At 35.3% G+C, this 13,972-nt stretch overlaps 2 protein-coding genes across 20 annotated transcripts in view; both read left to right on the top strand.

The window, feature by feature from the left end:
* The window catches only part of ZNF652 (zinc finger protein 652), a 36,998-nt gene extending 33,302 nt beyond the window's left edge, over positions 1-3,696 (top strand). For all 19 annotated transcript variants that reach the window (XM_026669717.2, XM_026669720.2, XM_087944954.1 and 16 more), the window contains one exon: positions 1,097-3,696. In XM_026669717.2, coding sequence (XP_026525502.1) covers positions 1,097-1,614 — 518 coding nt within the window. In that variant the 3' untranslated portion in view covers positions 1,615-3,696. The remainder of the gene's footprint in view (positions 1-1,096) is intronic.
* Positions 1-13,972, top strand: part of PHOSPHO1 (phosphoethanolamine/phosphocholine phosphatase 1) — a 74,923-nt gene that overhangs the window by 33,302 nt on the left and 27,649 nt on the right. The window lies entirely within an intron of this gene.

Below are 13,972 nucleotides of genomic sequence, written 5' to 3'. Positions count from 1 at the left end.
ATATTTTGATTGTTATCTTTATACAAGACCTACTAATGTAATAATTCATAGGGAAGTTAAAAGATATAGTTTTATCAGCACATAAGATTTTCTTTCCATTAAAATCTAAATAAAATGCTGTTTTCAGTGCAATTAAACAAGGAGATTCTTGAATCATCTGAATTTCAACGGTAGAAAGCAAAAGAAGGAGAATTAATTTAAGGAAATAAAATTGCACAGCCTCTTTGAAAGTAGAAAGCTCTTGACACAATGCATGAGAACCCCTTAGGCCAGAAGGGCAATATATGTGTATATTAAGACAGAACAGAAAATATAAAAGGTATTGTATTAGATACAGAAAGCAGTAGAAAGGCACTGGGAAGATTTAAGAAGAAGTGTATAAGATATATGAGTGTGATGTAAAGGAACCAAATGCAAATTAAGTAAAAAAGGAATGGGAGATTAAGAGAATAAAACATTACAGCTAGAAATGAAAGAGCGTAATTTCCTGCAGATATGGTGAAATCTGCGATGAAACCTAAATAAACTACAATGAGGCAAGATGTCTGATAAATTATGAGGAAGAATAGATTGAATATAGAGAACAAAAATCTGATTACAAGAGGTTGTGAGCAGAATAGTTGTGACCAAAGGTTTATAGTCTAAGAAGTCAAAGCAAGATATAAAAAGATAATAGGTTGAATAGTTGGATAAATAGTGATAGAATAAATAATAATGGGAGGGTTATTGATGCTGACATTTCAAATGAGATTGGAAAATGATTTAAAAGTATATTTTAAAAAAGAATGGATTGGAAGAAACCTCTGGTTTCATGTTAAAGGTGAGGAAGGTGAATGGTATAATCTGTAGGACCAGAAGTTGGGAAGTACTTAGAATTCTTGGGTATAAATCAACATAATGCATTGGAATTGTAACTTGACAAATCTGAGTTGAATTATGAACCCCAACCAGAATAACCAACTGTGAATGATTTTGGAAATTTTAAATTAGCAATATAGATGAGTCTTTGATAATTTCTTTGATTTAGGATTTGCTTTCAATTTTTTTTAATGAAAATTGAATTTTATTAAAGATGCCATTTTATAACTTTTAACAGGAGAGAAGCCTTTTATTTGTGAAATCTGTGGCAAAAGTTTCACCAGTCGCCCAAACATGAAGAGACATCGCAGAACTCACACAGGGGAGAAGCCATATCCGTGTGATGTGTGTGGCCAGCGATTCCGGTTCTCTAATATGCTTAAGGCACACAAGGAAAAGTGCTTCCGTGTTACCAGTCCTGTTAATGTGCCACCCTCTGCCCAGATCTCACTTGCCACAACTTCATCTGCCACCACTGTACCTTCTGTTGCGAACACACCGAACCCACTTGCCCCTACTTCAATCAATATGAATCCAGGGAGCACACTTCCTCCTCGCCCAATTGGCCATCCATATTCTCATCTGCATCTTCATTCACATCATTCACATCATCTTCCAGTCCCCATCCCTCCAGTCCCTCATTTGCCTCCACCTCCTGCTCTATTTAAGAGTGAGCCTTTAAATCATAGGGGCCAAGGTGAGGACAGTTTTCTGCGACATCTAGCAGAAAAAAACAGTTCAGTGCAGCACCACTAACTGCTTGTCTTCTGCCTGCCATTCTCCTGATTTTCAAAGTTTGGAATTGTGCTCTTCCCTAAGAAAAGGTACCATTTTGGCCCCAAGTAAATTTGCATTACTCTTGGTGATCATCCAACTTAGGGGAGCCAATAGGACAGATTTGGCTTGCACGTTTTACTGTTGACTTTTATAAATTTCAAAAGGACTGAGAAATGTGGTGTTTTTTTTTATAATTTCATATCAGCTAATGAGGTATGCTTGCTTTTGTATTCTGGATTTTCTCCTCAAATTGGGGATAAGTCTGGTTTCCTTTGTACTAATCAGAAAGACTGTGAGACTAAATCCCAGAGCATTAATTTTCACTGTGTATTGTTAATTTCTTTTCTGCTCTGTATATGTGTGTGAGAGAGTGTTTGTGTGGGTGTGGGTGTGCTGGTTATGGAGTAAACCAGCCACATGATTGCAGAATATGAAGCATAGGAAAAACAACAACAATAGTAAACAGAATTTAATCTCATTTGAATAGTTCTCCTAACACACTCTTTATTTTATTATAAAAATTATTTTAGAGTTTTTGTATAGACCTATTTAGTAGCCTGTTTCTAAAATGAAATGTATTTCGAATAAGCGATGTAATTTTTTTCAGTGTAGCTGGACCTATGTTGTTACAATAGATAATTTTTATAATCATTCAAATCTGATTCTTTTACAAAAAAAATGCAAATAGCTTCTATAGTAAAAATTATTCTTACATCTGTACTGCTCTAAAAAGGTGCTTTGAAGTATAAAGGAAGAAGCCCAAGAAGTCTCTTGTAAAGCTGCCTCAGAAGTGGAGATAATTTCAGAACTTTATATAACTTATTTGTAAGGGGAGGGGAATTTTTACTGTGAGACATATCTTCTTTCCATGTCACTTGAGGGTGATTAGATAAGGACACTGAACTACTGTATGCCCCAAAATTTCACTTCTGTTATACTGAAGCATGAAACATTTAAGAAAGGATTTCTGTTAGAGTGAAAATTGCACATGAGGGACAGTCTCAACCAAATATGGTTTCAAATGTAGTATGCTACCTTATCATGGGCATACCTTAGAACCTAGTTCGTTATAGAGACATGTATAAGGTATGAGTTATATTGGGACCGATTTGATGCTGCTTGTTTTGTTCTTAAGTTTGTTAGGAGATAAGCAAGGGAACTGCAAAGTAGATGCAATTTAATTGGATCTGTAAAAATTAAGCCTGAATTAGGCAAACTGGTGTGAAAGCCATTGTCATGTTGGCTGAAAAAATGAATATCATGGAGTATGTGCATATGCTAAAGTTGTGTGAAAGACAGATAGTACTGATTATAGAGGATAATGTCTTTCAGGTTTGACCATGTTCCACAGATAAATGGGAAAGAAATGTTGAATGTTAAGCAAGTTGGTAATTGTGTTTTTCTCAGTCTCCAATGATTCTAAGTTGTGATGAATAGAATCATAGTAATTAACTTTGGATAAAATAGAGCACCATTTAAGGATCCACTTAGTATCTTGAGGAGAAGGCATAGAGATTCCTTTATAGCTGGACTCTAAATTTTTCTAATTTTCATGCTCAAAGACCATCATGCTGATTCCTAGGATATTGTTCTGCTTTTAAAATTAGGCTTTAAGTCTAATTTAGAAAGGGATATTACCTTGGATGAAATGGAAAGCCCTTGTTATTGCATTCCCTTAGGCTGCTGATTGTGTTTCCGCCTTTTATAAACTTTGCATTAAAAATAAAATAGCTGACCTTTCAGTATCTATTCATATTTGACTGAAAACTTCTTAACTCCTTTTTTCGGGGAGTATTTTTAAAATGTTGTCATAAGGCAGTAAAGTTAACTATAAAAATTAATAATATTTAACAGTTCACTATCATCTACTATCTTAATTGGTTTTATACATTCCATGTCATTTTGTAAAGTTGCAGCTCTATATAGAATGCCAGAGGCCAACAATGTGGTTTGTAAAATCCGCTGTTCCAAATTTAAAGGAAAAAGTCACAACTGATAAATCAATTGTAACCCAATTTGCAAAAAGCATTTTTTTTCAATAAATTTACAGTATTTGGCTGCTATTTATGAATTCTACTACTTCAAAAGGGTGTATTTCTGTGTTTCTGTTCTAAAAGTTAACATTATTCATTTCAGAGCTGTGCTCTACATAGAATGAGTACAGGTAGATAGAAAAATGAGTCAATGGCCATTGAAGTTTCTTTATTCTTGTGTGGACAAATTTGCATCTATCCTATTGCAATTCTTAAGGCTTTTTTTTTTTTTTTTGAATTAATTTGGTTCAGTGCAATGTCATCCCTGTAATCCCAATCATTATTGGATATATGAACTGATAGAGGTCTACACTTTGGTCTTTATGCAATGCTGTAATATACTTCTGGCCCCTTTTCATTTTTATTTTATTTTCAAAGCACAAATATTATAAATGTGTAGCCATTCAGAATCCATTTAAAATGTGTGGGACATTTCCAGAGAATGCGTCATTCTCTGGAAATCTTTAAAGCAGCTGCCTATTTTCCTAGGAACACACAACTTTGGAGAACTAAGTTGAAAACATTGCACAGCGCAAGTGCAAAAATTATTCAATCAATATATAAAATACCTTTCATTAGATTTTGGATTTTGAAGTAGAATTATAATTTTGGAAGCCTATTTATACTGGCACGCTTTTACTCATAAGATATGAAAGTTTTCATGCTTAATCTTTAAAACAGTTTATGTTTGTTCATTTGATTGTATAATAGCAATAGCATTTAGGCTTATATACTGTTTCATAGTGCTTTACACTGTCCACTCTAAGCAGTTTATAGAGTCAGCATTTTTGCCCCCAACAATCTGGGTTTTCATTTTACTGACCTTGGAAGGATGGAAGGCTGAGTCAACCTTGAGCCAGTCATGATTGAAGTCTTTGCAGTGGGAATGCAGAGTTAGCCTGCAATAATGCATTCTAACTATGGTACCATCACGGCTCTTTAACTCTGTAATATTTTTTCTTCTGCTGCAAGTTTTACTATTTCCTGTTAGAGTTGCAAAGTACTCGTCTCTGCATTTTTTTAAATTTTGGACAATGATTTGTTTTGCTACTACCATAGTCTTGAAGCCATACGATCTGATCTTGGTGTTTTTACCATTAGGAACATCCCATAAATTCACCATTTTCTGAATATAATCATAATAAATGGAATGGTTTTTAGAAAAATTATGTCTCTAATGTTTGCTCAAAGGGCATGGTGACAGAGCATATAATCAATTTTTGTACCCGGCCTGCTCCAGGAGAGTTGCATTGCCAACACCTATTCTCAGCATTAGAGAGTTTTGATTGATCTTGTCAAACATGTCACAAAATTGCAGTGAGTATTGAAGCTGTGACATGTAGTTCTTCAGAGACACATACAATTTCAACATACTACAGTTACGAATTTTATTTGCTTCTTATCAGAAACCATAATAAAAAGACCTATTCATTCTATTAGTTCGTTTTTATAGTTGCATTTTAATAATTAATCCCAAAGGAAGATCTAAAGATTAAGCAAGAACTGTGATTTGTTTAAAGGCTGCTGTAATAGTATTGATTTTGATACTAGCATACAGCATATGTGACTTCCTCTCCAGCATGAACGTTTTCTTTAGAAAAATAATACTTAAACCAGCCCCTTGAAAGACTAAAGAAGGCAATTGCACAAAAGCTGTAAGAACTATTGCTCAGTTCAATTCATAACAGCAAAGAACATCAACTATTTTCTTCCCATTACTGTATATGTAGCCCTCAATTTACAATCACTCATTTAATGACCATTCAAATTTACAGTGGTGCTGAAAAATGTGATTTACAAACCAGTCCTTACACTTACAACTGTTGTAGCTATTCCAGCATCCCTCTGGTCATATGATCAAAATTTGGACACTTGGCAACCAATATATATTTATTATGGTTGCAGCCTCCCAGGGTCAGGTGATCACTATTTGCAGCCTTCCTACCGACCTGAAAGCAAAGTCAATGGGGGAAGCTAGATTTAATCACATGATTCATTTAATCACAGTAATGTGCTTGAAGATCACAGGTAAAATTGGATGTGACACTTAAAAACCACTTCACTTAGTGACAGAAATTCCAGTCCCAATTGTGATTGTTAATCAAGGATTACCTGATACTAAAATATGTTTGATTTGAGAATAAATCTTTGGCCTGGCAACACAAATATTGCCTTGTTTTATATCATGAATGGTTTAAAGATTTAATGAAGTGTTTGGATTTGATTTTAATTTTGCAATGAGTGGAACAGTAAGGAGTATTCCTTTGATGATTTGTCTTAGTGAAATGTTTAACATTCATTGGGGGCTCCTTTCTTCAAAAGAACAATGGAAACAACAACAACAAAAGAAATTAAACTGTTGAAATTGTTCTCTCTCATACTCTTCTGTAAAGTTGATTTGAAACCTATTTTTCTACTTACCAATCAACTTAGATTCTTGAATGAGAATGAATGAATGCTCTTAACAGCTTGATTTTCAGGGTGGCAACAGATGGCATTTTAATAAGGTTGAAGAACAGATTGAAGAGGTGAGATAACAATGACATGTTACAATTTTGTCAGTGTATTGTGGCATAAACAGATCATGTGCATGCTTAAAAGGAGAATTGTATAGTGTTCTGAGGTAGGTGGGGTTTTTTGCATAAATAATGTTGGGTAAGAAATTTAGCATAAATGTCAGCCTACATGTTGGCTGCTACTGCAAACAAATTTGCAAAAATTAGAAACTGTTTGCTATGCTGTTTTCTGACATGACATCTGTTTGCTTTGGTAGGTCTGCTATATATTGCTGAATACATTCCCTGTTCTTCCTTTCTAGTCATTCATATATCCCTAAAAAAATAAAGTGTAAACATACTTTTACAAACTTAGAAAATAGAAGTGTTTTTTTTTCATTTATCATAGTGTTATGTTTTTCCATATGAAAAAGACGTCTTTGAACTTAGTTATTTGCATTCTAACAAAACATTTCTGCAGAGACTTTATAATTAAATATGTATTCTTCTGTAGCAAACCTGACTCTTAAATGAAATGGAATAAGTTAAATTCACAGCCATAGTCCCTTGGACATATGTAATATTTCTTTTTGCTCGAGGTTAATATAATTGCTTTCTGCTAATAACTGTTCTCTATTCTGATAGGCTGCATAAGATGCTAAACGACTCTTAACCAGTGCTAACCTTGCATGCAAATGAAAATCTGATGTCCATTTAGCCACCTAAAATCAAAACTGATTCCAAGGCAACAACAAAAACTAGGTAGCAAGTGAACATGAGTTGCTTGAGTATTTTTACCCTTTTTGACTCATTTGACTCTTGATGACTGCATGAACATATCCATATAGTTTTGTTTGACAATGAATACCAAAATGGCTTGCTGTTGTCTTATCATTGTGTTAATTGCCACTTTGTAGGGATTTGCAATATTACTACAATGTTGTTAGGAGGACAAATTATTTCAGAAAGTAGAGGTGGCCACTGAGAAGGCACATCATTGAAGTCTCACAAAGTGGCAGTGTCTCAATGAGACCTGGAATGTGTCTTCCCTGTTGGAATATGTGGGTGGGGCAGATACCTTAGGGAATAGGCAGTCCCATTAATAATCTGCAATTGGGTGTTGAGCAGCACCTTAAATTGCATCTGAAAGCCTATGGGGAGTAGGTGCAGCTTGTGAAGTGGGTGTATCATGTGGCGATAACAGGAAATAACCCATAAATACTACACAACCATATATTGGATGATCTTCAAGAATAATTTCATTGGGGATGGAGGGTTAGACTGGATAGATAATTTTAATTTTTTTTTTGTAGGATGGGCAAGAGTATATGGAACATTATTGAGGTGCCTTTTCCCTGAAAAGGAAGCTGTCCTGTTGTTGACAAATGTGTTGTATGTACATATGCTGTATTGTTTTATAAGAAGTTTGTGTTCTGCTTGGCACTGTTAAAATCTGGAGCAGAGAGGTCATCTTAATCCTTATTGAGAAAAAATACTTAGGAAACTTACATTCAAATTTAATTGCATTTAAAGCCGCAAGAAAAAAGATGCATTTATTAAATAGTTTTTGAAATGAAAAGAAACAGGACCTTCTTGTATGTTAAAACTAAAATGTAATTTAAATATGGTTTTCTAGGACTGTATACTGTACCTCTCTCTTCTGTCCACCCTTTCTGATTCCCAGTTTCTCTTCCCCCGTCGTGATTTTTTTCCCCATCAGTGTTCTTGCTGATATACTTCAAATTATGTGAAAATTAAATATTAAATATTATTTCTGTTGAATTACATAATCACAACTATTTTATAATATTTGCAACTCTTAGTATAATTGATACGAATATTCTTGCAACTTAGCTGAGACATTTTCCTTGGCCTGTAGAATTCTGTTATATCACTGAGAATGATGTCAAAAGAAATTCCTGATTTGTGCAATTTGTTCTTTTATTCTTTATATGCTTAATGATAGATATATAGACAAATATGCACTGGGGGACCAAGCAATTTCTGCTACTGTGATATTAAACAAACTCAAACTTTACACAGATATTCCAACACCATTTCTTGATTATTTTTTAGCTTCGGCTAACAAAACAGTTGCAAGTTGATGTATCATTTTTTCCGCTTTATGCTGGGAGCAGCTTACTTTCTATACAAAAGGTTCTTTTTGCCTTTTTTTTTTTTGTAAAATGTGTAACTGAAAGCTTCCTGGGACAAATAAGGTAATCTACTGTCTGAATATTCTGCTGCGAGGAAATGCAAGAATAGGGAATGACAGAAGAGATAAGATCTCTGCTTTGTTTTACTACAGTGCCAGCTTTCTTTTATCATTTTTATATAAATTTAAATTCTAAATTCCCTGACAATTTTTTTCTATTCAGAAAAGCACATGCTCATAAAACACAACTGCCTTTTTTTTTTCAAAAAACCTAGTTATTTTTTCTCCCAAAAATTAAATTAGAATTTCTTTGCATACTTTATCTTTTTTCAGAAGTGTATATGCGTATATGCCTCTCTGGGTTGACAGTATATTTTTTTATATTTTAAAGCTTAGTTTGGATAAAAATAACATCATAGGGATTGTCATAGGCACTTGCTGTGCTTTGGTACATTGAAATCTAAATTATCAGAAGGTTTGCTTTTATTTTTTCATTGACCACAACTGGATGTCTTAGCAGTTAAGCTACATTTGACTTTGCCTTGAACAGATAAAAATGTAACCAGAGTTTTTTGTAATTCACACCAGAAAACCATTTAGCTTCTCATTCTGTTTCCCCAGTGGCCATCCACTTGGGGAAATCCATATGCAAATCACTAAAGATTAGCTCTGTGGTTCTTCTGTTGTATCAAAGGCCTATTGGTTCCACAAATCAAGTGTAACTCAGGACAAGTTAAACAAATCAGTGAAGGAAAAAGCAACTGCTGTACTTTCAGAATCTCACTTTTTAGTAAAAATTTCAACAAAGACTAGCTAATTTATAAATACTGTATATATGAAGATCTTTATATTGTTGGATAACAAGAAAGGCTAGAGTGCAAAAGTGAAACTTTTGTATATCTATTTGTGATGCAAGTGTTATATCTTACATTGCTGTTACAGACCAAGGATGGTATCCATTATTATGTGCTATGTTAGGTCAGAGTATTACTTATTTGAGGATCCTAACTGAACAGTTGATGCTGAGAAATGTTCTGTGGTGTCTTTGGTAGTTGAGATAAATATTTGAAATTCCCACCAATTGCATGTCAGTTAGCAAACTGTTGGTACAGTCAGTACTTCGTCATATTAAAGCTGTAAACAAAACACAGTTTGTGCACAATTCAAAATAAAAGATTCCAATATTTATTCAAAAACTTTGCATAGTAGGAGGAGAGAATAAAACCAGATAGTGGGATGGCAGTTGGGGGAATTGCAGCAATTATGAAAACAAATGGTCCTATCATACTCTTCCTTACATTTGCCCAAGGGCTAAACATACCAAGTTTGTTAAACCCACTTCCAAAGACACAACCTCACTACCCATTCTTGAACTGTTTCTAATTTCTCTGATAGTTTCTTAAAATGTAATATTCAACACTGAATATAACAGCCTTACATTTGTCTCCATTTTTTTCCTATTTTTAGCTTGTTTCTCAATCCTGTCATTATTTTGGAATGTATTTCTGTCATCTAAAGTTTCAGATATACTGTATTTTTTGCTCCATAAGGCACACTTAGCTTTTGAGGAGGCAAAGACAAAAATAATATAAATATGGAGGGCTGTCTCACTGTGAATACGGAACGCTGAATATGGAGCCAGCAGTGTAGTGAGGGCAGGAGGCAGAGCCTGAGAGGACCACAGATAGGTGTCCTCTTGTGCCAGCTCTGCTATTCACTTCTGGACTATAGAAAAGACAGAAGAGGCAGGGTTCAGCACTGTAAAAGGACCCTGCTGCCACAACCCTGCTGCTTTCTATTCATATTTGCGCCATAAGATGCACAGACATTTCCACTCACTTTTTTGGGGGGGTGGAATTGAGTCTTATGGAGCGAAAAATACAGTAATTCCACCTGGTTTATGACATCTGCAAGTGCGAAAAGCATTCCATCCACCTCTTAAATAATTTATAAATCAAATCCTTTATTACGGTTGATGACCAAGATATAGGTTCAACTCAACTTGTTGAAGAAAGGGGAAATGGGATAAAGATAGTCAATTTACCCAAAAAGAAGGCAGAATAGAGGAGAAAAGAAAGGCAAAAGCAGCAGGAAAGAAGAGTACCAAATCATTTTTAAAATATGTAAGGCAACAAAAATGGGAAGAAATGCTTAACTGAAGGATTTACAAACCCATATTGTTGTGTGACTGTCCAGTAGAAAACTTTTAATACAAAAGTTTTGACCATAGAGAACAAAGGATTGAACTTGTGGCCTCTTGCTCAATACCTCAATCTAGTTTGATCAGAAAACAATAAAACCAGCTGTGTTTTCACTTAATTATATGCACCAGTCCACATTTAAATAGCTTCCTAATAAAATACCAAATGCTTTAATGAAATCGGAGGGAACATCAGAGTTCACAAATGTGATTACAATTCATTACAAAATCATAATCATGAGCTGGTCACCAAATACCCAAATGGTAATAATGTGACCATTGTGACAGCAGGAACTCCCAAGAGACATCATAAATTCCTTTCATTCAGCATTGTAATTTTGAGCGATTGCTGAATAAATGGTTGCAACATGAGGACTGACTATAGTTAAAATGAGATAATCTAGCAAAATTTATTCGTGACAAATTCATGTTGAGTTCTAGAAATCACTACATTGTTTTCTACGTATCTACTGTTCCTAGATATTTAAAAAGTCAGTTCAGTGTTTTCATGACAGATTATTCTTTCAGAAAGCAGTTTTGCTCTATAATTGCTGCAGATGGAATTTGCACCTCATACCAAAGTAAAATGGCTTTCTTGTTTTTACAGTACCAAATAACACCTGCAGATAAACTGAATATTCTACGTGTTAGAATACACCTTAAAAATTGGATTTGGTTTATCAGAGATGGGCTTATCTGCAATTGTATATGGCAATGCTTTTTAAAATACATATATATCTAATTAATATCTGTCTAAATAACCTGACTTTATTAATTAAGTCAATTGACTGTATCAAATTTTTAAAAACTAATTCATGTTTATAATAAGTCATCAACCCTATAATAAGTCATCAACCCTCCTGATCTGATTTGTCCTCTTCAAAATGGCCTTTGAAATTAAGAGTGCAGTTTTATTAGTAATTTGCAGGTTCATTCCCTACAAAAAGTAAGGATTTCTCCTGGTGCCCCAATATTGTTTAGTTTTTAAGTAAGATTCTGAGTAAACAGCCCTTTCTGCAGAATGCAGTTTGCAACCCACAATAATGTATCCAATGTCTTTGGTGGCTGGTCATCACAAATGCAGTCTTTCTTCAGGCTTCCATGTCTTATCAAGTTCAAATGTTTGAAGTGAGCTTTACAAAATGCTGTTCTGAGATGGTGAGGCATGTGGATTATTAGATGTTTTTTTCTAACTGGGAAGCTGATTTGTGATGACCCAGACTGTACATAAAGTGCTACAATATCATCTTGGACAACCACATTAATAATTCTTTGTTTGAAAGCTTCCTTGGCCTTTAGTAAGAATCCATATTGAGAGATGACTTTTGAAAGTTGGGTGGCCTAAGTGTGAGATTACATTTTGTGCAACAGCTCTTCAAAACAGAAGAGCCATTGGGTAGTCTATCTGGGTTCCCTGGATAGAATCTTCAGCCAGTAATTCAATAGTTGAATTATTAAATGACTTTGTCATTGAATGCAGGGGCTGGCATAAACTAATTCATCCCCAAGATATAGTTCAGAAAAGTAGATTATATCTATTCCAATAAGGGGGCATTCATGTATTCCCATAGTTCTGCATCATATGTAAGCATTGTGACTATTTTGCTGTTTTATAACTTTATGAAGAATTAGAAAACTCAGTGAACTATAACGGGTGAGCTGTTTTATGGCATTGGCATAAACTGCAGCCCTTAAAAAATTCTCCTTTAAAAGTGGGAGCAGAAACCTATTTCTATGAAAACAAGTCCTAAGTATAGATAGGACTTGACTTGATCTATATTTCCAAATACAGGCTATGATAATAATTGGTACGTTTTTTCCCGAAAACAGCTACCTTAGTTTTGGATTTATTCATAACAGAAATAAAGAGTTGGAAAAGACTCTAGAGGTTTTATAGTCCAACCTGCTGCTCAAGCAGGAAACCCTATACCATTTCAGACAAATGGTTGTCCAGTCTCTTCTTAAAAACCTCCAGTGTTGAAGCACCACAACTTTTGGAGACAAGTTGTTCCACTGGTTAATTGTTCTTATTGTCAGGAAATTTCTCCTTAGTTCTAGGTTGGTTTTTTACTTGCTTAGTTTCCATCCATTGCTTCTTGTCCTGCCTTCAGGTGCTTTGGCGAATAGGTTGGCCCACTCTTCTTTGTGGTAGCCCCTTAAATATTGGAACACTGCTATCATGTCATCTTTTGTCCTTCTTTCGTTAAACAAGTCATCCCCAATTCCTGCAGCCGTTCTTCATTATATTTTAGCCTCCAATCTCCTAATCATCTTTGTTGCTCTGAATCTTTCTAGAGTCTCAACATCTTTATATCATCTCTGATATATTTAAAAAATGGACCAAAACTGGATTCATTATTCCAAGTGTGGTCTTACCAAGGTACTATAAAGTGGTTTAAAGATCATTTCAAGTAGTTGAGTGCACAGTATGTACCAGTGGTGGTATTCAGCCGGTTCGCACCGGATTGGGCGAACCGGTAGCAAGAATGTGGCATGCGTTGTCGAACCAGTAGTAAGTTCTGGCTGGCCACTCCCCCTACCCGGTCACCCTCCCAATTGATGCTTGCTTACCCCGCCCACCTGACATTTGCCTAAGGTATTTATTTTTTTCCCCCTCCCAACAAATCAGCTGTACATAGATCAGGTGTGCCGGGATTCCCCTTGCTGAGGCCCAGGAAGGCAAAAAATGGAGGGAGGAGTTCAGCCTCCCCCTCCATTTTTTTGCCTTCCAGAGCCCCAGAGGAGCTTTAGGGGAGCAAAAACGCCCCCCAGAGGCTCTTCTGAGGCTAGGAAGCTCCCAAAACGGAGCTTGGAGGGGTGCTGTGTGCCCCTCCCATGCTCTGTTTTTCTTCTTCCTGGGCCTTAGAGGAGTTTTAGGGGAGCAAAAATGCCCCCCCTCCAGAGGCTCCTCTGAGGCTAGGAAGCTCAAAAATAGGGGCTGCAAAAAAGCAAAAAAAAAAAAAGCCACACCCACCCAGTCACATGGCCACACCCACTAAGCCATGCCCACAGAACTGGTAGTAAAAAAATTTGGATCTCACCACTGCTATGTACCAAAGCTACATGGTCTCCTCAGCCTACTTGGTTGTATGTCATCAATGCCAGGTCATCTGAATAAAGCAGAATATTTACATGTTTATTTTTAACTTTAGGCATATACATTTCAGTAGAGTGAAGGAACTTTGTTGTTAATATACAAGCTAAACAAAATGGGAGCCATTATACATACTTGTCTAACTCTTATTGGTATTAATTTTTCTCAGGGAGTGACATTTTTATTTGGGGTCTTCTAGATGGGCATTTTCAATTAGGAGTTTTCTAAATCCTACATTTAGATTTTCACAGGCTATAAGTACAAAGTTGATATCTGTGCAAAGTGAGATAACTTTTTACTAGAGTCAGGGCTTGCTTAGATTTCATGTCCAAGTTCTCACATCCTCTCTGTTTTGTTTTA

The sequence above is a fragment of the Notechis scutatus genome, chromosome Z (assembly GCF_049901735.1).
Source record: "Notechis scutatus isolate UNSWTSFEM ecotype Mainland chromosome Z, rNotScu1.2, whole genome shotgun sequence".
Classification (NCBI taxonomy): domain Eukaryota; kingdom Metazoa; phylum Chordata; class Lepidosauria; order Squamata; family Elapidae; genus Notechis; species Notechis scutatus.
This window is presented reverse-complemented; position numbering and strand designations above follow the sequence as displayed.